General features: G+C 59.9%; 3 protein-coding genes across 8 annotated transcripts; all 3 read right to left on the minus strand.

Moving 5' to 3' along the window:
- Positions 1-146: 146 nt before the first annotated feature.
- On the minus strand, positions 147-6,336 carry RRP36 (ribosomal RNA processing 36; the record flags this gene model as incomplete). The annotated part of the gene is made up of 7 exons (XM_084283397.1): positions 147-967; positions 1,180-1,297; positions 1,402-1,476; positions 1,604-1,708; positions 2,024-2,090; positions 4,079-4,208; positions 6,204-6,336. The coding sequence occupies 7 exons, from the start codon at positions 6,334-6,336 to the stop codon at positions 828-830; spliced, it is 768 nt and encodes a 255-aa protein (XP_084139523.1). The 3' UTR covers positions 147-827.
- A 118-nt stretch (positions 6,337-6,454) lies between these two features.
- On the minus strand, positions 6,455-9,295 carry NPAS4 (neuronal PAS domain protein 4; the record flags this gene model as incomplete). Its single annotated transcript, XM_084283398.1, has 5 exons — positions 8,535-9,295; positions 8,258-8,424; positions 7,429-8,158; positions 6,854-7,307; positions 6,455-6,784 (listed from the first exon to the last, which is right to left on the minus strand). The coding sequence occupies exons 1-5, from the start codon at positions 8,633-8,635 to the stop codon at positions 6,455-6,457; spliced, it is 1,782 nt and encodes a 593-aa protein (XP_084139524.1). The 5' UTR covers positions 8,636-9,295.
- A 197-nt stretch (positions 9,296-9,492) lies between these two features.
- KLHDC3 (kelch domain containing 3) lies at positions 9,493-24,775 on the minus strand. Of its 6 annotated transcripts, none has more exons than XM_084284019.1 (12): positions 24,732-24,775; positions 20,925-21,076; positions 20,055-20,307; positions 18,138-18,314; positions 16,175-16,290; positions 14,778-14,849; positions 14,359-14,572; positions 14,013-14,099; positions 12,837-12,945; positions 10,406-10,479; positions 10,180-10,258; positions 9,493-10,065 (listed from the first exon to the last, which is right to left on the minus strand). In XM_084284019.1, the coding sequence occupies exons 3-12, from the start codon at positions 20,206-20,208 to the stop codon at positions 9,999-10,001; spliced, it is 1,149 nt and encodes a 382-aa protein (XP_084140145.1). In that variant the 5' UTR covers positions 20,209-20,307; positions 20,925-21,076; positions 24,732-24,775; the 3' UTR covers positions 9,493-9,998. The 6 variants fall into 6 exon arrangements, with proteins under 6 accessions (XP_084140145.1, XP_084140150.1, XP_084140148.1 ...); XM_084284024.1 differs by lacking the exon at positions 24,732-24,775 and adding an exon at positions 24,640-24,656; XM_084284022.1 differs by lacking the exon at positions 24,732-24,775 and adding an exon at positions 23,957-24,132.
- Positions 24,776-24,825: the final 50 nt, after the last annotated feature.

A 24,825-nucleotide genomic window follows, 5' to 3' on the forward strand; every position in this document is an offset into this window, starting at 1 on the left:
TGGGAGCACTGGGCTCATCCCCACGTCACCTCCATGAGGAGAGGGCCAGGAGGCAGGAGAAACAGATGGGGGTGATGGGTAGTGCTGGAGGCACGTCCCGGGAGCTCAAACTATGGCTTGGATTGCAACAGCAGCGACACGGGGAATAGAGGAAAGTGAAGGATTTATTTTGTGCAGAACCGGAGTGACCTGGGAGCAGCAGCAGCCCTTGAGAAAACAGGCTGAGAATGGGGCGGCCCTGCACCAGGCCACGAGGAAGGCCTGCAACAGCACGGCTGCTTCACCAGACACAGACACAATTCCCTCACTTCTCAGCGCCGGTCAGACTCCACCTGGATGCTGCTCCCAGGCGGGGCCCCCAGCAGGAAGGTGTCGGCCCTCTGGGCTCGCTGCAACTGAGGATGGGAAAACTGGCAGGGGCTGGAGACCCGTGCCGAGAGGCTGGGGAAGCTGGCTTATAGAATTTCAGGAGGGGAGGCCTCCAAGCAAGGCCTCCTGCTCACGCCTAGACCTGTAACGAGGTTTTTAACAAGGCAGAGCCGGGCATGTCACTGAGAACAAAGATCATAGCCTAAACCAGGCAGCGTTGCTGGAGGAAAAAAAGAAATCCCCTTGAGACCTGGAAGCAGTGGAGCAGGGGCCCAGGGAGGTGGTGGCACTGCCCTTAGAGGAAGACACGGGCAGGTACAAGGTCTGGAGCCTCACAGCGTCACCGTACGGTGATGGCAGACAGCAGGAAGCTGGGGGCCACCTGCCAGGCCTGGCCGGGCAGAGGGAATGGCAGCAGCAGCCCCACCTCTCCAGGCAGCAGCACGCCTGTCCGGCCGTCACAAGTTCTTCTGCGAGGGCAGACGGCGCTTGTCTTTGATGGCGTTCCTCTTCCTTTTCTTGCTCAGGAAGCTCTCCAGCTTTCCGCTCCTCTTCAGCTCCGCGTACTTCTCTGCCAGCTCCAATTTCCTCTTCTCAGCTGCGAAGGAGAGAGGAGCAGGGCTTTAACCCAAGCCTGAATCATCTCTGCACGCTGGCCCCTTCTCGCCTCTCCCTCCCTGGCCCCAGGCCCGGCTTGTCACTGGGGTGCCAGCACCAGACCCATCCCTCCGCAGCTCCAAGCCAAATTATCGACCACTCGCTTCCAGAGCTCGGAGCCCTGTCAGCAGCACGTTCACACTCTGTACTTACATTTCTTCAGGAAGAAGGGTTTCTTCCCCTGCTTGGCCAATTCCCGTTGACGTCTCTTAAAAGACAGCTCCCTCTCCCTCTGTTTTTGCTGTTTTTTCTGTGCCTGTTCTTGCTGCGTCTGCACAGAAAGGATGGCCCGTGGCAGCAAGCGTCTAGACAGCCCTCGGGTCACACCTCCTCTCTTGGTGCCTCACAGGAGAGGAGCTGCTGCACCGAGCTTACCATGCGGTTCAGGAGCTGCTGCAGCTTCTCCTTCTGCTCCGTGTCCCGGCATTTCTTCAGCTGCTTCTGAATCATCTGGAGAAGAGAGCAGAAAGCTGCGTCACTGCCTGCCTGCCAGCTCCGCTGCGAAAGGCCTTTGTGGAAGCTGCTCCTGCCAAGCAAGGTTCTCCTGGCCAAGGCCAGGCATAAAATAAAGCATCACCTCCTTCTCCTGCTTCTTGATGGCGTCCAGGAAGCTGTACGTCTTCATAAAAACTTCAGGTTTATACTCTCCAGACAGGTCATCAAATCGAGGGTCCCTGTGGATCTGGAAGCAGGGAAGGCAGAACTGAGAGCTGGGGCCAGGATTCCAGTTAAGGTCCTGCTTCCTCTCTTCCCATGGATCAGACCCTGCCATTTTTTTTTTTTATTTTTTATTTTTTAAATCTACCAATATTTACAGCCACCACTGAAAACATCTGCAGTTAGCAAGACTTAACTCAACAACAAAGGTGGCAGTCCCTCCCCAAGTCATCGTGTCTGCATCCAGTTTACCAGGCAGCAGCAATAAACCGAATTAAAATCAGCACCTGCTGCGCCCCACCTCTTGCTCTCCCCAAAATACAAGGTACCTGTACCCCACCTTCTTTGTGACAGAGACAACTTGGCGCAGGAAAGGCACGGGTTTCTTGGCAGACATCTCCACTGGCCTGAAAGAAAAAAAACCTACTTGAAGGGAGCAGAGGGCGGAAAGAGGCCCAGAGTAACATGCCAGCAGGTCATGCAGACCCTCCGGAGGATATTAATGCATGGTGCCAAAACACCTGGCTTCTCCCATGGTGATACCTGCAGAGGTGACTTGGTCAAGAGCCAGACAAGGCTAATACAACCAACTGCTCTATAGATGCGTGGCTAAAGTCATCCCGCACAGAACATCCGTGTGTTTTATGTCTTGATACAGGGGGCTCTGGTGTTCTGGAACAAGTGAAAACCTGCCACTGCACAGGACGCATCGGTGAACGCACTGCACTGAGTTATCACACACGCACGTTCTCGTTCATCACCTAACAGCCCTCCTCTGTTCCTAGCCCATCTCACGCGCTACTGAGCAGCGTTACTCTGAAAGGCAAGGCCAAAGCTGGGTGTTTCTGCAGCGACGTGGTAGTTGCAGAGACCTGTCAGCTCTGTGACCAGGAGCAGTACAACTGATAGGTGTCACAGCGTAACTCGGGCACGGGAAAGGCCAGCCCCCAGGAACGGGGGCCATACAGCTCGTGGCACGTATTCCAAAAGGCACTGCACAGTGGCTCAGGACCCAAAAGTCCTTCTTGTAGCACAGACCTTTGGAGCTTGTAGCTTTAGGGGGGAGAGGAAGGCAGGATAATGCGGGAGAAGGGAGTATTACTCTCCCCATCCCACTTGGATGCTGCATCCCATGATTTGTCCATGCATCACGTATGTAATCAGAAACAGGAAAAGATGTGTGAAGCCCCCGCTGAGAGTCCTGGCACTACAGCCACATTCAGCAGTAGTTACAGGGGGGCAAGGAGCACAAACAGCCCTGAGGCAATAGAGCAGCTCTCCAGCTCACGCTCAAGGCGGCATTTTGGGTATTTTCACATCCGCTCATGTAGCTACGCCCCTGCGCAACGCCCAAGCCAGCTTTATAACCCATCGCTGAAAGCAGCCGAGCTGCCAGGGATTTCCCTGAAGTCCCTTTTAAGAAGTTCACTTCCATTATAAAAACCACGAGAGAAGCAGCATCGGGGATTTACAGCGATACAGCGCTTAAAGGATTAGGGGAATTAAATAATAAAAACAGAATTATGCAAACCATGTCTTAGAAATAGAGATGCTGTGTGAGGATGCTGCACTACACAAAATCTCCCAGGCTCTCGGGTAGAAGGCAAAGTAGAAACATCACTCTGGTCAGCTGCTCAATTCAGAAGGAAAACAGACTCAGCAGAGGATCAGAAATACGTGAGGGAACACCAGGGAAAGAGAGGAAACCCATTCAAATCGCTGGGATACGACTCTGAGGACTGAGAGCTGTTAACTACTGCAAATAAAGGGTAATGCTATGGCAGCTGCTAATGGCAGAGGCCTGCGGAGGCCGGTAAAGAGATCTGATAAGCTTTGTTGCACTGAACACATTCCACAGTCCCCACATCAATAGGGCCTCCAGAGAATACAAACAGGAGGTGTAAAGACTACTGAGAACAGGAGAGTACTGGGCGGAGGGGAGGGAGGGAGGGACATCAACACGGATGAGAGAAGAGCAGAAGGATGAATGAGATCCCAGACCAACTGGCCGATCCTGCAGCTATGGGAGCTGGGCACGAGACCCCGATAAGCTGGAAGGGGATCAGAAAGCAGCTGGGGTAGAGGTAAAAACACTCTCCCTCAGAAGAGAAGCCAGCCGTGCTTCTGGGTTAAAAGCATCTCAATACAGAGGGCGTACAGGAAATGAGTGCTGATTTAACTGTCGACTAACAGGCAACAGCTAGGGAGCAGGACAGAGTACCAAGAGCTCCAGCACTTCCCAAATGAAGTGCCATGGTGAAGGCCGCTGCTGTACAGCACGTTAAAGGAGATCTACACCAGCCCCAAGGCAATGGTGACCCATGAGGAGTTCCCAGCACAGCTTCTGGAGGGCAGAGGGCACAAGGACACATCCTGAACACGAGGACACCTTTACCCCTTTTTGTTTCGTTGCTGCTTCACTGCAGGTTTGGCAGTTTTCTTCCCACCGGTCACCTGCTTGCTCACTCTTGTTCTCGTGCCGCTCTGCAGCTGCAGCCGTTCCTCAAAAGACATAAAACATGGATCTGGAAGAGAGAGCAGAACACACCTGAACCAAACAGCTTCTCGAGGCGCCTCCCAGCCCTGCGTTCCACCAAGAGGGACAGCTCAGTCGGATACAACCGGCACGAGCCCAGCGGTGCCATCCCTCTCCTCCTGCATAGAAGAAAGAAACCACTGCTCCCCTCAGCTTACATCTGATATTTTACGAATTATTCCCTCTCTCCTCTAACCACCACACAGAAGACCAACACAACAGAAGAAACATCAAAGCCGCTTCTACGCAAAGTGCCGACGAACGCACGAGATATTCTCCTGGAGTCTTCTGTTGCTACGCTTCCTTAGGATCACTGTCACCGAAGGAGATTAAACAGTTCTTACAAGACAGAAAACATTATCATCCCGAATGACGAGTCCTACACCAACAGCAGATTGTTCTCCTCCTCCTAACTGCAACCAAAGCGATTCCTTCTGGTTCACACCTGGGAGGTGTCTGCCTGCTCAGCACCTCAGCGCAGCGCCAGGCACGCAGTCCTTCCAGAGGAGCACAGCTGGGTACCAAGCGGCTGGCACAACACACCCAGATGTGGCTTCCCAAAAACAGTCACACCTTGCCCCAAGTACTGCCCTAGGAAATGTTTTCTTTTCACTTGCACGCTCAAGTTTTCAGAGCAAGGGAGAAAGGAAATGTTAACACAGCGCTGTTTGATCACACTGCTTCCCAGAACACCCTTCCCACTGATCCTGCTGCCAGCTGACACCCTCTCTGGCTTGGGCTCCCTCACCCCTGCCACCGTTGCCCTTTGTCAGCCTCGTGCTGCCACTTAGTGCCTGCACAGCAGAACGTGACACCTTCTGAGCAGAGACCTGTACTCACTGCTCGGGTACAAACCGAGTGCTAAGCAGCTTGCTAATTTATAGCCAGCTTAGTGGAGCTCACAGCCTTCAGTGCAGAAATCTTTAAACTGCGCTACAGGAAGAATCTGTGCTCATTACACGAGTCACTGGGGCGTAGAGCAGTTAATCTCTATACAGGAAGATAGGTGGGTGTCACTGGACGAATGGAAGTCTCTGAGGAAGGACAGTCAGAAGGGCAGAGAAAACATTAAAAGAAAGGACGAACAATGTGGAAACGGCTCTCATGTTTTGTAAAGACAAAGGCACCGTCACTTGCAGCACAGAATGACAGTTGGATGCATTTCCAAATGCCTATCATGAAAGCAGCAAAGGCTCATGTGCTGGCAACGAAATCAAGAAGCAACACATTAAAATCTGATGGGGAAAGCACCTCCTGTACAGCAGTGTCAGTGCAGGACACGTGTCCTACCGTGTGCTTTTAGGAGACTGGCAAGAAGTAGCCACTCACACCGATACAATCTTCATCTGACAGGGGCAGAACAAAAACCAACAAGCCACCAGCTGTTTTGGCAGAATCCAGAGGTCCCGGGGGGCAAACAGAGCTGGGTAGAAGTTGAGGAAGCGCAGTGCCCTGCTCCAGAAGGGCTGCTCCCACCCCTGGGGGAAGCTCACCATCCTGAGGGGACCTCCATCAGGGGCCCAGCCAGCTTCCCTTATCCCCCCCCCCCCTCCTGCTACTTTAACCACCTGCCTGCTTTTTATCCCTTTTCCCCTCAGCACAACTCAGCGGGAAGGGACCTCCAACCCCTCCAACCCCCCCAGCAGCTCACTGAGGCACCACCACCCCCCTGGGGAGCACTGACCACCCTCTCCCTACCTCAGCCATCCACCCAGGTATGGGCCCAGCAGCTTTGGGCCGTGCTGCAGGGGCAGGAACCGACCGAGGGGCCAGCGGGTAACGGCTCAGCCCCTCAGAGCCCCCTTAGGGCCCCCCAGAGACCCCCCAAATCCCCTCAGAGACCCCTCAGGGCACCCCCAAGTCTCCTCAGAGCCCCCTCGAGCAACCCCAGAGCCCCCTCAGGGCCCCCCCAAATCCCCTCAGGACCCCCTCAGGGCCCCTCAGAGCCCCCTCAGGCACGGCGGGAGCGGCCGCAGGGCCTCACCTTCCGACACCGAGCCCTCTGCCGCCTCCTCCTCCTCCTCCTCCTCCTCCTCATCACCATCATCCTCTTCTTCCTCTTCTTCTTCCTCTTCCTCCTCCTCCTCCTCCCGCCGTGCCCGTCTCCCCCCCCTCATGGCCTCCTCCCTCCCCCTCTCCCCTCCCCTCAGCCCGGCGCCCACCACCGGGCCGGCGCGCGCGCATGCGCAGTGAGCCACTCACGCAGTCAGTCAGCCAGCGGGTGGGAGGGGCCTTTTATTGAGGAGCGGGCTGCGCGCGCCGCGCATGCGCATGCGCACCGCCCGGCGCCGCCGCCTCCAGCGCGTCGCCTAGGAGACGGGCCAGAGCCAGGGCGGCGTCGGGCGGCGCGGGGCAGGCCCCGGGGTAGGCCCCGGGGGTACCGGGGGCTGCGGGGCAGGGCGGAGGAACGGCGGAGGAGGGCGGCGAGAGGCTGTCGGCCAAGGCGCGGAGCTGTGCGGCCAGCCGGCTGAGCGCCGGGCTCGCTGCCGGGCTGCGAGGCGCGGGCGGGCCGCGAGGCCTGTCCCGCAGGTAGGCCGCTTCCTCCTCCCTGAGGCGGACACGGCGCTGAGGGGCGGCCCCGGGGCTCCGGGACCCCCCCCCTGAGCCCCCCCCCGGGTCCGGCCCAGCGCTCACCTGAGGCTGCGGCTGGAGCAGGCGATGAGGCCGCGGCCCCGGCGTGCCCAGACGCGGAGCCAGGCCCAGCTGCGGTCCCGGCGGAGCAGGCGCAGCACCGCGGGGCTCCCGGCCGGCCCCGGGCCCGGCCCCAGTGCTGTGGGCAACGGGAGGCGTTAGGGGTGCTGGGAGAGGTGGTGTCCACCCCTCTGACAGCCCCCCGCTGTGCTTGCAGCCCCGCACAGGCATGTGACTAACTCTCTGCTTCCTCCTTGGTACAGTGAGCAGGACCAAATGTGCTTTGTCGCAGGCATCCTGGTCTTGGGTGTAGCCAGACCAGGGTAGAGGAGGACACGGCCACTCACCCACAGCCCTGTGCTGGGCAGCTGCTAGGTCAGCGTCCTCGGGGTGCAGGAGGCTGTACCACGACCGACCGACCAGCTCCTCCCTGCGGTAGCCGAGGTGGTAGGTGACACTGGGGAGGATAAGAGGAGTGGGGTCCAGCCTGCGTCCCGCACCCAGGTTTAGTGAAGTGAAAGCATCCTGGGGGTCCTGCACAGCCGGCTGGGGCTGTGGTGTGAGCGGGCACCCCTCACCTCTCCGAGACATCGCTAAAGGTCATGTCCAGGGCATGTGTGCTGTGGAACAGCTCGTCCTGAGAGCCGGCGTCGCCCTCTGCAGCCAGCGGTGGGACCGGGGTGCAGAGGGCCAGGAAGGCTGCGGTGGAGGGGGAGGCCGGCCAGCGTGGGGCCATGAAATGCCCACGCACTGCCACGGCCCGGTTACCCCCGTGCTGCAGCCGGAAGGCTTTGGATGTGCGCATCTCGCTGACAAACGTGACTTCTGCAGCAAACCAGGAGTGGGTCAGGGGCTCCCCTGGCAGCCCTGCTCCCCCTCCCAGGCGGCCACAAAGAGCCCAGGCAGGGCAGTTCCTGCGAGACCCCAGCCCAGCAGCCTCCCGTTCTCCCAGCCTTACCCCTGCCTGGCTGCTCCTGGGCCAGGAGGAGCTTCTTGCACACATCCTCCCGCGCTCGCCCCTCCAGGATGTCAAAGACCGTGTCCCCCTGGGCGAGGAGCTCCACCTGGGCGGGGAGCTGTCGTCACGGAGCGTGCCTGCCCCGGAGGGGGGGAGCTCACAGGAGAGCCCCGCGGGGACAGCGGCTGCAACTCCACAGCGGCCAGGCCTTACCATGGAGAGGCCCAGGACCTGGGAGACGTTCTCGGAGATGTAGACCAGCTTGCCAGTGGCCGAGAGCACCAGCAGGAAGCCCGGCAGCAGGGAGAGCAGCTCTGCAGCGAGCACCGGGCCCGCCGGGGGAGCCGACACTGCAGGGGGAGCACAGCGTGGGGCTCCTGCAGGAGCAGCGCCCCGTGCAGAGCCGTGCTGGCGAGGCACCGGGCAGGTGCAGCGGTGCCCAGGGGTACCTGGAGGGAAGAGGTGGGCGCCCCGCAGCCGGAGGCACACCAGGGCCATGGTGTGCAGGTAGGAGAGGCGCTCCTTCTCCCGCGCCGAGATGGGCAGCAGGGAGCGCAGCGCCTGCAGCTCTGCGTTGATCTGGTCCCGGCGAGCCTTCGAGGCGCTCTTGGTCGACCTGCAAAGCCAGCTCTTTGGGGAAAGCTGCCCAGGGAGAGGGGGAGACACCATCCCCATCCCCATCCTCATCCTCATCCCCTGCAGCCCCGCGGGTGAGGAGCAGCTCACCTGAAGGGTTTGGAGACGCCGGGCACTGCCCCAGCCCTGCTGGGCAAGCAGCTCGCCTGTGCCTGCAGCGGCCTGTGGCAGTGGCTGCAGAAGATGGTCATGGTGCTGGCACGGCGCGCCCGGAGCTGGCAGAGCTCCTCTCACCTCCTCTGCCTGCGGCTGCCTCTGAACCCGCTGACCCCCGCTGCTCCCGGCCTCCTTTTGTAGCCTCCCGGCTGCAGGGGCCACGGCGCGGAGGAGCGGGACCTCTCCTGCTGCCAAACAGCTCGCGGCTATTTTTAGAAGGCGTGCTGCTAAAAATAGAGCCCCGGCTGCAATCTGAGAGGGGAAGCAATAAAAGGAAGCTGGGGTCTGTAAAGCGAGCCTGGCGGCTCAGGAGGGGGCGATGACGAAGGCAGCAGGGATCCCGCCGCGGGGCGTCCCGAGCGACCACCGACAGCACAGCACAAAGCCCGTGAGGGGCTGGGGACATGAGGGGTGTGGGGCCACAGTGACCCTAAACCCTCGGAGGGAAGCGGGGTGCCTACAACCCCCTCCCCAGCAAGGTGTTTCCCTTCTCCCCATTAAAGGTTTGGTGTAGAGGGAGCTGCTGTCTCCATGAGTGTCCCGGAGCTTGTGATTGTCCCCACAGCAGCCCCATCCCATAGCCAGGAGCACCTCGGGGTGCATCCACGCTGCCCCACAGCGAGTTGGGGATCTGTGGGTGTCCCCTGCTGCCCCACACGGCGCAGGGAGAGGGAGTTTGGTGCTTCAGTGCCAGGGGCTGCTCTCCCTGAGCCAGCACCGCCTGGCTCCCTTCAGGCCCCAGCCTCATCACCCACCACAGCCCATAATTTGGGCCCCCACCCCACCCCATTGCCCCCACACCGCGGTGGGGGCCCAGCCTTCCCCTCCCGCACCCTCTCCCTCCCGGCAGGGCTGCCCCCGGCGCGGACGCAGGGAGCAGCAGGAAGCCACCTCTGCCTCAGTGTTTATCAAAGCGCCCCCGCTCGCTGCTTGTTCACACCGGGAGCCGGGCAGAGGAGCCGGCTGGGGCCAGGCCCCCACGGCAGGCATGGGGCTGGCAGGCCGGAGGCAGGGTGGCACCGGCGGGTGCACTACACACGCGTGGAGGTCCCCGCGCTGGTGAGGCAGCAGGGGCGCAGTTCGTGGCCTGGAGCCGGTGGCAGGAGTCGATTCGGGCCCTCGCTGGCAGGGGACCGGGCCAGCAGGGCTGCAGCTCTCCAGGCGAGCCAGCGGCGAGGACGGGGGCTCAAAACCACGCAGCTGGGGCCAGCAGATTCCTTCCCCGGCTGCCTGCTCCGCCCTGAGCGTGAGGAGGGCGGAGGGAGGCCTGGCGAGGGCGAGACAAACGGAGCTCACAGACGTTCCTTGCTTGAAAGGGCTACAAATTCATGCAGGCAGTGGAGCGAGAGGTCGGCGTGTGGAGGAGTGAGAGCAGGGCGACCGAGGGGCGAGCCGGCATCAGCCCTGCGAGGAGACGATGGGGCGGCTGATGGTGCTGTTCGTCGTCATGGCCGAGAGCTCCCATCTGCAACACACCCACGGGGACACTGAGGACAAGCACGAGCGCGGCGCCCAAGGCTGGAGCTTCCCCAGGCGGGGGGAGCACCCAGGGGGGCTTTCCCAGCCAGGCGTGCGGTACCTGATGTCGTGGGGAAGGCAGGACTGGTCCAGGCTGTACTGAATCACCGCCAGCTTGCACAGCGTCTTCAGGCTGGGGCCTGCGGGGAAAAGGGCGATGAGGCACAGCAGCCCCGTGCCTGCGGGGCCGGGGCAGCGGGCACAAAGCGCCGCGGTGAGCGCCGCTTCGCTGCCAGGCTCCCGGTGGCAAGAGGCAGGAGCCGTGCGGGCGGGGAGCGCTCACGTACTGAAGTCGAGGATGTAGAGGTCCGAGTGATCCATCAGGTCGAATTCGTCGCCCATGCCCTCCTCCGGGGACGGGCTGCGGGACGCAAGCACAGCCGGTCAGTCGGTGCCAAAAGGCTCCTGCAGGGGCTGTTCCTCATGCTCCCCACACACCCCGGCTGCTCTCACACCCCTCCTTCCCCTGGTATTTCCCAAACTGCTTTCCAACAACCCAGCAAACCGGGTCACAGCGATGCTGCGTCACCTAATGGCACGCAGATCAAACCAGGACACCACACGGGACAGCCACCCGACCTAGGAGGATTCACACACCGCTCCGTGGCGCAGTGCGAGGTCCGAAAGCACTGCTGGCACCCCCGGCGGGGTGGGTGAGATGAAGCTGGAGGCCCAAGAGGACTTTTTGGGAGGCTCTCAAGTTGTGCTACAGCGCACGGGAGCCGTGACCTGCCTCCAGAGAGGGTGGTGGTCGTAGTTAGTGGCCATCCAACCCTTCTGCAGCCAGAGAAACATGGCAAGGGAAGGAGCCACGCACTGCAGGCAGCGCTGCTTTGCTCTTGCTGCCAAAGCCACTTGAAAGACGGTCACTGTGTGCCCCAGCACACGGGGCAGCCTGTGGGAAAGCTCTCCCACAGCCGACGGTGGTTTGGAGAACTTGAAAGCAAGGGAAGGTGTTTTGGGTCCCGCTTCGGGTTGCCACAAGGGGTTTAGCACGTCCTCCCTGCTTAGCTGGCCCCTCGTGCCCCTCGCTGCCCACCTAGGAGCTGCTAAAGCCTCGCGGTGCCCTGGGAGGTGAGGCAGCACCTGCTGCCCCCGGCCTCCTCTCCCCCACACGCTGCGGGGCACAGCTCAGTGTTGCTGTTGCTGACGGGTCCCATCTGCCTGGAGACAGGCAAAAGCCCCCTCAACACCACCCCGCAATCTAATCTCGCATCCACGTCACAGGAAAACCTGGGCTATCCCTTATCTGCCAGAGGAAAGCCGGCAGGCAGCGTGTCTGCCGATTTATCGCCCAGCTGCAAGCGGCTGGGGACAGCCTGGAGTTCAAGACCAGGAGACCACAGACGGGGGCAGAGAGCCTGAGCTCTGGGCACAACTGTGAAAGAAGTGAAGCGTTTGGATGCTGCAGCAGCAGCCACCCGCAGAAACACCTCTTGAACGGCCTCCAGGGCACAGGAATGCCCCCAGGAGAGGCAGGACACAAAGGGGTTTTGCCCGTGCTGCTGCCCGCCGGCTCATCCTGCAAGGCGAATCCCCGTCCCGCGTTGTTCTCCCCCTCCCCGGGTCAGGAGGCAGACCGCAGGGAGTTCTCCGTTTACAACGACTTCCTGGAAAACTTCTTATCTCGCCAGGCGGCTCCAGCACACACCTGATAACCATTACAGGAAGCCAGCACAGCCCCCACCGCAGCCCGTCCCCCTCCCCAGCCCCAGGCACGCTGCATTCCTGCCCCCAGCCGCTCTTCCTGCCCCGGGACAGCGCCACGAACCAGCCTGCAGCAGGACCGAGCCCGGCCCGAGGAACAAGACACAAAACGAAGTCACCCCATGTTCAAAACAAGCTGTGCCGTGCTGCCTGGCAGAGGCAGGCAGCTCTGAGTACACCCAGCCTGCTGCTAAACCTTCTCCCACCCCAAAAGCTCTCCTGGGGCTGAAGGCCCTTCGCTTCAGAGGGACTCTGAAGCCCCTCGTTCTCTGCCCTCAACCAGACATCATCATCAGCATCCCCAAAAAGCCACTGCTGGGGTGCCAGAGAAAGCCTCAAAGCTTTCCAAACCCCTGGGAGAGCTGAAAGTGTTTCAGGTGTCTGTGCAAGGTAGATTCTGGTGAACAGGCCGTGCTCCAGAGCTGCCGTCTGTCGCTCCAGGCAGCACAGAGCATGTCCCGCTGCTGGGCCGCTTCCTTCCTGCTAGCAGCTGTTAAGGCTCTCGGCCACATCCCGCTGCCCTGCCTCCTGGCAGCATCACTTCCAGTGTTTGACAGCTAAATCCCCAGCGCCGGGTCCCCTCGGTGAACGGAAACTTTGCTGAGGAACACTGGCACAGCAGGGAACACTGCCTCGTGCAGAGGGCTCCTCGGACAGCTCCCGGCTGAGCTGACATCCCTCTGCTGCCTGGCAGAAAGAAATTCTGGTGGGAGAAGCAGGGCAGCATCTAATGGAGGATAAGCCTGAAGTGTGCTTCAGCTCAGCAGACCAGGCTACTGGTCTTGTGTGTCGAACAGGGCTTGTCACCAGGGGCTTTAGGGGCTCACACAACATTTTCAGCCTCCCCTTTCTCTTTTCCAGAGGAGCCCTGCTCTAAATAATTTGTCACGCTTGCATGGGAAGTTGCCACATGGCTCTGAAGTGAATCTAAGTACAGCACAGGGCAGAGCGCGGAGGGAAACTGCTGGAGGGAATGGAAACCCCCCCAAAAAGCCACCCCACAGCGCTCACCTGGTGCCGCCAAAGAGAATGATCTTGTCTCCCACTCTGCAGCAGCACTGCCGGCGTCGAGGACAGGGGCCTTTCCCCTTGGGCTCGATCTTCCTCCAGGAAAGGGAAACTACGGGGAAGGAAGAGGGTGAGAGTGAGTTTGTCAGAAAGGCCTGGCCAAGACCCGGGTATGAGCAGGTTATGGGTTTAAACAGACCACGGCCAAAACGAGGCCCACACGGACACCAAGCAGCTAACATCTGCCCTCCCTGTCCACCTCCTCTTTTTTCTGGAGGCAGAACGATCCCTTCATCGGGCTGCTTAGGGCACAGGGGTGCTAGAGCCCTGCCTGCTGGGATGGGAGCTGCAGGTTCTGCCCTTCAGCCACTGCAGCAAGCCCGGGCCTTTTGCTTACAAAGCCCAAGCCCCTGGGCTGCCAAAAGCAGCGGGTCAGACACCACGGGGAGCAGCAGGAGCAGCCAGGCTCCCTTCCCAAGGACCCCGGTGCGTGCCAGATCTGGAGGGAGACCCAGGAACCAGCTCCATCTCTTGGCAGCCGCTGAGAATGCAGAGCATCCCCACTGAGGAGCACGGGAACTGAAGCAGGAGACGGCAGCCCTTGTGCCTGCTGCTCTCTACGGCAAGGATGCTGGGGGTGATTATTCACTAAAACCTTCACAAGCTCTCACATTCGCCCCTAAACTGGCTGGGGGAACAGCAGGTTGGCTACTCGCAGATAACATTTTTATCTAAGGCCTTCCTACACAAAGCGATTAGCAAACAAATGGAAGACCCCAAAACAGCCCACAGTTGACATTTGGGGTACCAGATAAGTGTGCTACGGTGATGCTGTGGGTCGAGTGGCTTCCCCAGCCACAGCCTCTGGGCTCCCCTAACCCCACACCTTCTTTTCTGCCAACAGTTCTGCATATCTAAGAACAATACAAAATTTTGCCAGCCACCTTTTTGAGTGGGCACATTCAGCAATTCTTTCTTTTCCTCTTTCTAACTGAGATTTGGAGACGGTCTGAGGAGGAACAGGGATGCCAAGCACAGCAGCAGGTTTCTGTCAGCACCGTCAGAAGAGCCATTTCCCCCAGAGAGGCTCCCAGACCCCAGAGCAAACATTGATCTGAGCACTCACACACCTGAGGGCCTTGAGCACCCACTACTGCAATGAGTTAGAAGCATAAATACCTGGATTGAATTTCCAGAGATCGTGGAAGTGTCTGTTGAGGCGTGCGTTGTAGCCACCGAAGACGTAAAGCTCCCCGTTGTAGCTGACTGTGGGCAGTAAGCACAGACATCAGCGTGCCGTCCCGCCCCAACACCAAACGCAGCAAAGCGGTGCTAATTACCTGCTCTGATTAACACCACCTCCACGTGCAGGGCTGCACACAAGGCTTTGCTGCTGGCAGCAGCTTTCCACAGAAGCCAGGCTCCGTGCGGCCCTTGCTGTCCCACCTCTCTGCCCAGAGACCCCTCCTGCTGGGGGCAGGAACCCCTTCCCACTGCCCCCCTGTCTCAGCAGCCCCCCACTCACACGCCGAATGGCTCCGTCGGCCTTCAGGAAGCACCGGGGTCGGCGGGGAGTCCAGCCAGGAGTTCGTTTCCGTATCGAACACTTTGATGCGGTTGCAGTAGATCTCGTTGTTGGAGTGGAAGGGCCCGAAGCGATCCGCTCTGCCCCCAAACACGTACATCTTTGTCCCGATGATGGTGGCTGAATGGAAGTCTCTCCAGCGAGCTGGCGTGCCCTGCAGGGACAGGGTAAAGAGAAACGATGCAGATTACCCGGGGAGATGACATCTTGACAGGGAAGTTGGGGTGGTTGCCTTCTCCTGGGGAGCTTCCCCTCCTGCCACACCAGATAGGAGCTGCGAGAGATGTGCAGGCAGCTACCCCAGGGAACAGCAGAGACAAAACTTTCTCCCCAAACTGGATCGAAAAACGGAGACTGACCTTGGCAGAGATTAAGGTCCACATCATGTTCGTGGTGTCCAATTTATGGATGTCATTTGAAAAGCAGTCGGCCTGGAAGACAGCAGGGCAGCCCGCTCGCAAAGGGGCCCAGAAGCCTGGTCACACTGGCCCTCCGCGAAAGGACGCTGTCGTAGAGACCCGGAGCATCCCTTTGGAGTCACCACTCCCTCGGAGACGTGGTGCTTGCTCCAAAACACCAGGGTAAACAGCACACGTAACCACTCAACAAGAGGGAGGCGAAGCCCACCTCTTCTTAAAGCTGCCCCTTCTCTCCCTGCGGCCTTCCCATTTATTCAGTCCCCGGTTCCTACCACCACGGCTGTCCTATGCACAGCAGCACCTTGCCTCTGCTTCACACCATAACAACAGAAGGTGGCTCTAACAGGAAGGAGCAGCTGGCTCTGCTACGGACACACGAGGAGAGGTAGGAGCTCAGATTGCTTTTAGGAAGCTGAACATCCAGGAGTAAATACACTCAGGGGGCTGAGGACTCCACCAAGCCCACATTAGCGTGGAAGAGCCCACATTCACACAAACAGCACAGGCTTCTGCTCCTCCAGGCAGGGGAGATAGCTGCAGGACAGATACGGGCTTGTTTGGCCTTGGTTAAAAGCAAGTCACATTTGTAATGCTGCTGCTGCAACCAAGACCATGCATTTCGCAGGCTGCAGTACTCAGAAAACAGGAGAAAAACCAAGGGACTGCCCTAACAGAGTCCCAGCTCCCTTCCAAATAAAGAGCTGTGACTTTGCACAGCTTTCCAGGGTCTGGCGATAGTCTGAAGTGATGTTTACCCTCCTAAGATTAGAGAGTAAGGATTTGCTTAAAGGGGTGCTAAGCACGCTGGCAGCTAGTGCAGGATGACCTCTGTCTCGAGGTATTCTTACACGAGAGGACGAGCAAGTGTTTGCTGGAGGGGCTCAGCGAGGTACAAGAAGAGGTAGGGAACACAGGGAACATGCACCAGCTCAGGACAAAGACTCACAGCAACGCTGCAGGTTGGAAAGTGATTTTTCTGGTGCTCTTCTCAGCTAATTTAAAATAAATATACATTGTATGTATTACAAATATTATGCATGTGCCTAATACCATCGGAGTGTTGGAGAAATCCACCAGAAAATATTGAAATTTTAACTCTGTTTTGTGAAAAAACAGTATTTAAAAGCCACTGTTTTTGTAGACCTGCTTTGTCAACCGTCTTCTCTGAAGCATTACGAGCCTAACCTGGATAATTAATGCCATGACTTTGCTGAGTTATTAAATGAAACCAACTATGAATGCAAATACGCCCCTGTGTCCTGCTTCTGCTGGTGTCCTGGGCAGGAATACCCTCTCTCCCAAGGGATGGCCAAATAGCTGTTTCAGGGACTACTCACCAGCTGCTCGTAGCCTCCGAAGATAAACATGCTCTTGGCCAGGACACAAGCCGAGTGCCCATCTCTCGCCCCTGGGACCATTCCAGACACCTTTGGCGTGAACCACTTGTGCGTGTCTGCAACAAAACAGGGGCACAACAATAAGAAAGCACAGAAGATGTGAGGATGGGATAGCCTTTTGCAACCATTCCTCATTTCTGAGGCAGAAATCTTTCTCCTTCATACACAGCCTCCCCCAGAGAGACCACAAGCTCCTTCAGGCACAGCCTGAGCCTCCAGAGGGGCACGGTGGCAGAGGTCCTCAGCACCCAGGCACGGCTGCTGGCACTGCCCCGCCTGACAAACAGCTCGAGTTTTGCCTGTGGTTAGCACAGCGCTGCTTGAGCAATGGTATTTGGACTGAATCTCCTGCAAAGCCTACTCGTGAGTCATTAATCAGCCCTGCATTTATAGCTTCAATTGCAGTGAGGCAACGACGCTAAGTGGCCCTGGTGACCTCACGGCTCGGAGATGCTGCCTAACTGAGGAAAAGCAGTGCTCCACAACCCAGCCAGAAGCCACTGAACCACAGGCTCGCCGTGTCAACAGGGTGACTGTGCACGTCCTCACCTCTGCAGCACAGCTCTGCCTGTCTTATCCACTCCTCTTGTCACCCTCTCACCCCCTCTCCAAGGGGAACCTTCCCTGCCCTCCGCGGTTCCTTCAGCCCTGCTCCCCAGCCAGCGGCAGCCCACACGCTCCAGGGACCGGCCTGAATTTGACGAGGACTTTAAATCCAGCCAGAGCTGTTCTCCATGCAGGGCAGCGTGGAGCTAAGCCAGCAGCTCCCTGCCAAGCATAAACAGGCACCTGTCCCACGAGCCCACGGAGAGGCACAGATAAGCCTGGAGGCAGCAGGAGACGTTCCCCCCCCGCCCTCCCCGACTGCTCTGAGCTGCCAGCAGCAGTGCTTATTTCAGGAAGCGGCAAAATTGGAGCCCGAGCAGCATTCTTCGTGAGGATAACTTCTCAGGGCTTGGCCCGCGGCCACAGCCGTCCACCTAGGCTCCAGCTGGAACCGCACGAAGGGGCTCGCAAGGTCAACAAAATCCCTGGGCAGCCAGCGAGCGCGAAAGCTGCGACAGCTATCGAGTTCCCTGCCTCGGTGGGGCCGCCTCCAAGCCCAGCCACACGGCAGCAGCCAGAGCCTGCCCCAGCGTAACGTGTCAGATTAGAGAGGGGAGAGGCCTCAGCTCGCTGCCTCCAGGCCCGGAGGACAAAGCTGTGCTGGGCCAGGGCTCTGTGCAGCGAGGTGACTGATACAATGGGGCTGAAACACAGCCCGAGGGCTGCCAGCAGCACTTTCCAGGATTGGCACGGGACGGGCACAGTGTGTACAGACAGCTGTCGACCAGGACTTAGGGCTGGCCTTCTCGGTCAATTTTCACTTAATGCTAAAGTGCCGGAGTTGGCGGGGACGCCAGGCAGCGCCCACTGCCAGGCTTCTGTGCACGCAGCAATTCGCTGGTGGCTTCTCAGCTCCGCGTGGCAGGGGAAGGGAGAAACCCTGCGCCCAGAGAGCAGCTTCAAGCTTCAGAACACCTCCTGGGGATGAAAGGAATTTATGGCCAAGCACCATCAGCTTCCCCGCGAGGCCAGCGAGCCAGTTAGTGGTCAGCATTTACGTGGACTTGCCCCCGGGATCCAGGTGTACCCTGCCCTTTTCCTGGCATGCCCGTCCACCCACCTCCTGCTGGCTCCTGTCCTTCCCAGGCGTTCCAGCAGCACAAGAAACCGACTGGAAGTCTCGAGGAGTTTATCTTTCAGGCTTATCTAGCTGGGCTCATGCCTGCCCTCATTGTTCCATCCTGTCCTTGGAGAGACCAAGGGACAGGGAAACAAGCTGGGGAGCAACGTGGAGGGGCAGGGAAAAGGTCTCCTCGAGCGCAGCTGTGACGAGGAAGAGCAAGCAGCTGGAACTTACTGACATCGAAGGCATAGAGCACGTTGCAGGCTCCCTCCGTGTCGTTGCGACCGCCCCAGATGTAGACGGTGTCGTCTATGAGCACCGCCGAGTGCCCGTACCTCATGTAGGGCACCTCTCTCACTTGGTCTCGGCTGTTTGTCCACACTGGAGGCAGCTTGATCCAGCGCAGAGACACTGAAAGCACAAGTTTGAGCCCGTGTCAGATGTCAAAGCCACCGTGCGTGCTCACCAGCCTACCCAAATGAACATCTGTGAAAGCAGAAAGCCCGATATTTCTTTTCCCCTCGCCACAATATGAGTTCAGGAGAGCCCTGCAGGAAGCACAGAGCACTGGGGGACTCTGGGCAGAAACAGCTTTGTTTCTGCATCAGCCACACTCAGGAGATTGCTACTCTTGTTCATCCTAGACCATGAGTGAAGGTACAACCACCGCCCCCACAAAAAACCACCACACACACCCTACCAAAACGGGAAAGAAAAGGAGGGAGGTGATAATGAATGCAGACACTGCTTCAGACTAGTGACATTTCTGGAGAAGACGCCCAGAACACTGAGGGAACGGGCAGCACGGGAATAAGTCACTGCAGCAACAGGCAAGGCAAGACACCTGAAGACATCATTTGGGCTTGTGGGAGCACGTTCTAAATAAAACGACACGGCAGCTTTGTAGGAACAATGGTTTGTTTGTCTTTAAAAAAATAATAATAAGTAACTTTAGACCCAACAGCTGTCTCTCTTATCCCCGTCCATTCTCCAGTTCCTTCTGCTAACCTTGGGGTACAACTGGGAGCTCCCTGTGATTAGAGGTTCCCCTTGCTGGGAGCCTGCACGTCACATTTGCCAGCAGTCAGGGCGCTCAGTGTGTGTTGCAGGGCTTAATGACACGGCGGGAGGCACTGCGAGCGTTGCGTGGCCATTACATGGCAGCGCCCAGGCACCCTCCCTCCAATTTTGGTTGCTGCCTGGAGGTACCATAGCCAAGACCAGGTAGATGTGTCACCGTGGCGAGGGGAAGAGAGCCATCCCCTGAAATACCAGGGCAGGGAAAGGGAAGGGGTCAGGGCTCTTAAAAGCTGAGCGCCCACCTCAGAGGTGGGAAGGGCACTGAGGAGGCACAGCCAATGTCAGAGTCCAGCAAGGCAGGACGCTGGCATTCCTCCCCTTCAGACCACTGCAGGACATCGCTCAGGGCCCAGACCACCTCAACGACCCCCTGTAACCACACATTTCATCCACCACCCCGCGAGCTGCTGGCTTCTCCCGGGTCAGATTGGGAGCAGTGAACTCGCTGCACCCCGATCTGTACGCCGCCGGCGTGCCCTTGGTTCCCCTCTTGCCCCTGCTCAGCTGAAGCCACGCAAGCATCAGGGCAATTTCTCAGCCTAATTATAGGGAGGCACTTTATGGAGCGGCTCAGTGATCTCTTCAGTTCAAAGAGCAGGGAGTGAAGAAACGCGGCCTCTCCCATGGCTCCGATTCAGCCTCCTGACACGTCCTGGCTACCCTACAAGAATGACTCCAGCTCCGGTTGCTTTGCTAAGCCACACGGTGAGCCTGGATATCTACCAGCTAGCTGCTGCCAGCATGGGAATGCCTCCACACACCCCTGCTGACTCCACGGTGGCACCCAGCTGTCCCACAGGGAACCGGCCCGAGAGCCTAAACCCCGGGGACTGGGCTCTGTGCGCCTAGTGCACCCTGCCCTGTCCGTGCCAGGGGTGGCCGAAAACTGGAAACTGGATGGGAGACACCGGCTAAACGGTGCCTCTTTGTGAGCTAAAGCAAGCAAAAAGAGCTAGGGCAGAATGATACAGCTACGTGGTTACTTCTGGTGAGCCCTTCTCCTCGCAGCCTTTCTGAACCACAGCCCCTGAGGCTGAAAACACGGCGCTGCAGGAGGGAGGAGGCGTTTACCTGCGTTAAAAACGTGGACGTCGATCTGCCGCAGGGTCTCATAGTCCTCTCCGGAGCAGTACCCGCCGAAGGAATACACCTTGTGGCCCACGGCCACGGCCGCGTGGTTCACCCTGCGCGGCCCGCCTTCCAGGTGCACTGCCCACCGTAACATTCCTCCCCGTCCCCGCCGGCCAGGCCGTCCTCAGGGCCCCCAGCGCTGCGGCCTCATGCTTCCCGGGCCCCCACCATGCCCCGCGGGCGTCACCCGGCCCTGTAACAAAGACACGGCGCTAAAATAACACCATCCACCTCGCGGGTCTCCCTGCCTTCCTTGGAGGCCAGCTATGAAGGTCACATTGCTGCGTCCTCCGGCTGCAGGCAGCTTTGCTCCCCGCTGGGGAAGGAGAGGCAGCGCGGGCACTGAAACCCGAGCGAGGGGAGGAAGAGCGAGCAGAGATGTCCTCGCACCAAAAAAAAAACCAGCGCGGGGCGGCTGTGCGGGCTGCCCAAGCCGAGCCGTTTTTGAGAAGGCAGCCGAGTGCCGTGCGCCCGGCCGTGCCCTCGCCGTGCACACACCATGGACGTGCCAGAACGATTTGTCCGCATGAATGAAGACACGCGGGGAGAGCCAATTGTGAAGGTGAAAAGAACAGAGCCAGAGGGAAGAGAGCGCGCTCCTCGGATCAGCTGTGAGAACGCCAGAGGAAGGAAAAAGGCAGGGAAGCAAAAAACCCCAAAAGAACAGCTTATCCCCCAAAGCAAGAGTCCCCAGCAGGAGGGTGCACTACGTTTGCATTCAGGCTCTGGTCTGGCTCTCCACTCGGGGTCGGGAGAAATCCCTTCTCCCCCACAGGGAACGCAGGCACGCTGTGCACCGCGTTAACTCACGCTTCAGACAGATGGCTGGGATCAGCTCGCGCAGAAGTCACCGTCGCCGAGCTCCGCGGAGGTTCCCCTTCGGATCCAAGGATCTGCAGCGCGGTCCTGCCCAGGCACTTCTGAAGAAGGAGACCTGTGACCTGTCAGCAGCTTTCCCCCAGCTGAAAAACAGCCATTAGAGGAGAAGTCAGCGTTGCAGGCAGCCCGAAGAATAATTCCCTTCCTAGCTGCTCGCTCCTCGGCGCGCTCCCCCCACGCCCAATTTCAGCATTCGCCGAACGCCAAGCAGTGCGCGGACGCCTCGGAAGGATGACTAAAATTCCTACACGTTTTCTCAGCCCCTTTTTTTGGAAAGCGCTAACTTTTCGCAGGGAGAGCTCTCCTCCACGAGGAGCTGAGGAGCAGCTGGTGCGCCATGTGGAGCGCAGCCAGGCGGCCCCGCAGACGAGCAGGGCCGCAGCTCCCCGCCCGGGCACCCGTACGGCCCAGCAGCACGCTCCTGCCTTATCTCCAGCTCCTCAGGGCCGGAGATAAAGTTGTGGCGAGGGCACAGAGGCCAAGTCTGAGCAGAGAGCTCCCCGCAGACCTGCGCCGAGGCGTCCCTCCCGCGGAGCCGCTTCTCCCTGCAGCGCCCACCTTCTCATTGCTATTTTTTTCCTCCTTCAAGCCAGGCAGCAGCTCTGGCACGAGCCCTCCACAAGCTGCAGAAGGGAGAGTTTCCATGGAGACCACCAAAGTCACCTTTTAGGCTCTCCCGGAGGCTTCCCCTACCCGTTTTATTTATCCTCCCCAGCTAGGAGCTGCCACCGAACCCAACCAGCGGCTGCTCTCCTCGAAGCCACCCCTGGGCTGAGCGGCTCCGTAGGAGGCTCCTGAAGTAGCTCAAGGGGACTCGAGCGGCCGTGTCAGTGCTGCCAGCGCTCTTCAGGAGGCCCAGGGAGGAGGAAGGAGGGGAGGACACACGTCACCTTGTCACCTCTCTGGTCCTGTGGGCGCAGAGCTGCCGCTTGCCGTGTCACCGCCGCGAGCCGGCCGCCCTGCCCGCGCGGTGTCACCACCCGGATTAGTCACGGGAAGGCAGGAAACGAAGGGGATGCATCCTGAGACGTTAATCTGCTCTTAAGGCCCCGGCTACACACCGCGGGATGCTGCAACGTGGAGGCTGTGGCGGGTGTCGCGGCGCCACTTCCTACCATGACGATTGCTCAAGGCCCGGCTTAGCCAAAAAGTTTTTGCAGAGATCATCCCCGACGGCAGCTGACACGCGCCCAGGGGTGGTGGCGGGCGGGACGGCTCCGAAATCCGCGGCTGGGCCTCACAAACATCCCCTTTGCCCTGGATGCTCCTTCGTGGCCTCACACCCTCAACCTCTGCAGCCACAGAAGCGATGCCAAGGGCTGGGGGGAGGCAGGGGGCCGCGAGGGATCCTCGCAGACAGCGAGCTAAGTGCGGGTGCCTTCCCCCTAACCCTCACCTGCTCCCTCTGGGGCTGCAGCTCCTCAAAGCAGCCCTCGCAGCCCCTCTGCTCTCACACCAGAACCTGCCTGAAGCTCTGACCCGGCTGGACCCGTGCCCCAGAGCCCCACACCGGACCTGCAGGGAGGCCGACCAACGCCCCCAAAATAAGCACAGGTTTCCTGTAGGGCGAGGGAGGAGATTCTTCTGGACTGAGCAAACCCAAGGAAGCTGCACCCAAGCTGTTAACTCACCACGCGCCCTCTCAGCGAGCCCCGGCCACCCCTGACCCCCAGGCATAGCCGGGGGGGTGCCAGCAAGGCAGCAGGGTGCCCACCACGACGGGCACACGGGGGCTCTGCTGCCGGAGGGCTCCTGTTGAAGCCACCAGGCTCTTCCACTGGATGCCTCAGCTCCCCACCGCGCCCCCAAAAAGCCAGCAGCTGTTCAGGTTTCAGGCTCAGCACACAGCCTTCAGAAGGCCGCACTCCCCTGCCCCGACAGAACCCGTCCAGAGTTACGGCCAAGCACAGGAGGCAGAGAAATTTGGGTTGAAACCCAAAACAGGAACAGGAACGTTTCTAAACAGCGGGCTACGCCTCACCTGCTGCCGCAAAGCCCTTCCTTCGAGGTACCTGACGGGGGCTGGAAACGAAGCAGGCAGAGCTCTGGAGCCTACAACCAGAAGCGTCCCCGAACAACCTGCTGCGGTCCCGCAGCAGCGCCTGGAGCTCCCCACAGCCTCGCGAGTCCGGCGGTGCCTCCCGAGGACACGGCTCCGCCGAGCGCCTCCTCGGCGCTGGCACCCGGCAGAGGGAGCGCCGTGCCTCCCCCCGGGGCGCCTCAGCCCGGTTGTTGTCCCGTGCAAGGCGGCTCTGGGTGTTCTTCGAAGGCAGCTCCTACACGGACCGCTCCCAAATCCCCGGCTGTGCTGCTGTAGGAAGGTGCACAGCAAGCCCCGGCCAGGCAGCTAGCCCAGCACACGGCCATCCGGGGCCACCACGGAACAATTCAATCATTTTTTTGCTGCTATCCCTCCCCAAACTGTCGTGGCGATTTGAGCCAAGAGGGACAAACCCCACAAAGCCAACCCCCTGGGCTTTCAGACTCAGATTTGGCAGATGCTTTGCGTGCTTCAGTCTCGCTGTTTCCAAGCCTTGCAACGAACTATGGAAACGTTTCGCTGGAGACAGAAAGCTGCGAGCCATCTTCGGGTATCGTAGCTAACCCACAGCCTCGGGACAAAAATACACATCCTCAGATCCCCTTCCCTATGCAAAGAGGTCACCGGGCTGCCTCGTTCCTCTACACACCAAAAAACCCAGAGCTGTTTCCGAAAGCCACTGGGACCAACCTTATGCAGGTGACCCCCAGCGCACAGAGGAGGAACGCCGGGCTCTCCACGGCCCCCCCAGAGCCGCAGCACCACCCCACGCCGGGCACCTACCGCTCCCTACAGCCGTGCCGCCGAGCAGCTCCCGTCTCCCAAAAAGACGAGCGCCACGGGGCTGAGTAACGCCCAAAATAGCCCCGGCAGCTCGCGGCGGGCCAGGCAGCCTGTTCTATTTCAGGTCCGCCCAACTTACCGTGGCAGCGGGCAGGCCAGCAGCCCGCTCGCCTCCCTCGTGCCTGACATTTAGCCCCTGCTCTGCCTCTTTCAGCGAGGGCAGGGCGGGACTGCAAGCTTGCACATTCAGCAGCTCCCAGCGGTATTTCGGCACCGGGGGCTCGCGGGGGGCACAGAGCTGCTGCTGGGGACGGGGCTCACCACGGGGGCTGCTCTTGGTGGGGTGGGAGCCTCCTTCTCCCAGTGCCACCAGTCCCAGTGCCACCCAGTCCCAGTATCACCTCCTCACAGTGCCACCCCATCCCAGTATCACCCCCCACCAGTGCCACCTCGTCCCAGTGCCACCCAGTCCCAGTATCACCCCATCCCAGTGCCATCCAGTCCCACTGCCACCAGTCCCAGTATCACCCCCCTCCCAGTACCACCAGTCCCAGTGCCACCACTCTCCCAGTGCCACCAGTCCCAGTGTCACCCCCCTCCCAGTATCACCCAGTCCCAGTGCCACCCCCTTCCCAGTATCACCCAGTCCCAGTGCCACCTCAATCCCAGTGCCACCAGTCCCAGTGTCACCCCCTCCCAGTGCCACCTCAGTCCCAGTGCCCCCAGTCCCAGTGCCGGGCCCCGGGCAGCCGCTGGCGTTTCGGGGGAGGCCCAAACGCCCGGCGGAGCCCAGCGGCCGGTTGCTGCCCCCCCAGTTCCCACCTCGCCGCCCCCTCCGCTCCATCCCCGGGCTGCAGCCGTGTCCCCCGCTCCCCCCCCGGTCCCCCCGGTGCCCCCCGCCCCCAGCCCGGTACCTGGCGGCGGATCCGAGCGGCTCCGGGCGGCCCCGCTCCCGGTTCCCCCCCCCCCCTATCGCCACCCTGGGACTTGTAGTCCGCGGCTGCCCCC

The sequence above is a fragment of the Netta rufina genome, assembly GCF_964035555.1.
Source record: "Netta rufina genome assembly, chromosome: 3".
Classification (NCBI taxonomy): Eukaryota; Metazoa; Chordata; class Aves; order Anseriformes; family Anatidae; genus Netta; species Netta rufina.

Coding starts and splice junctions, on each gene's coding strand:
- KLHDC3 (XM_084284019.1), bottom strand. CDS start 20,208: ATGTTACGGTGGGCAGTGCACCTGGAAGGCGGGCCGCGCAGGGTGAAC. Junction 14,573..14,777: donor GGACCTTAATCTCTGCCAAG/GTCAGTCTCCGT, acceptor CTGTCCCTGCAG/GGCACGCCAGCTCGCTGGAG. Junction 10,066..10,179: donor TGCCTTCCCCACGACATCAG/GTACCGCACGCC, acceptor GGTGTGTTGCAG/ATGGGAGCTCTCGGCCATGA.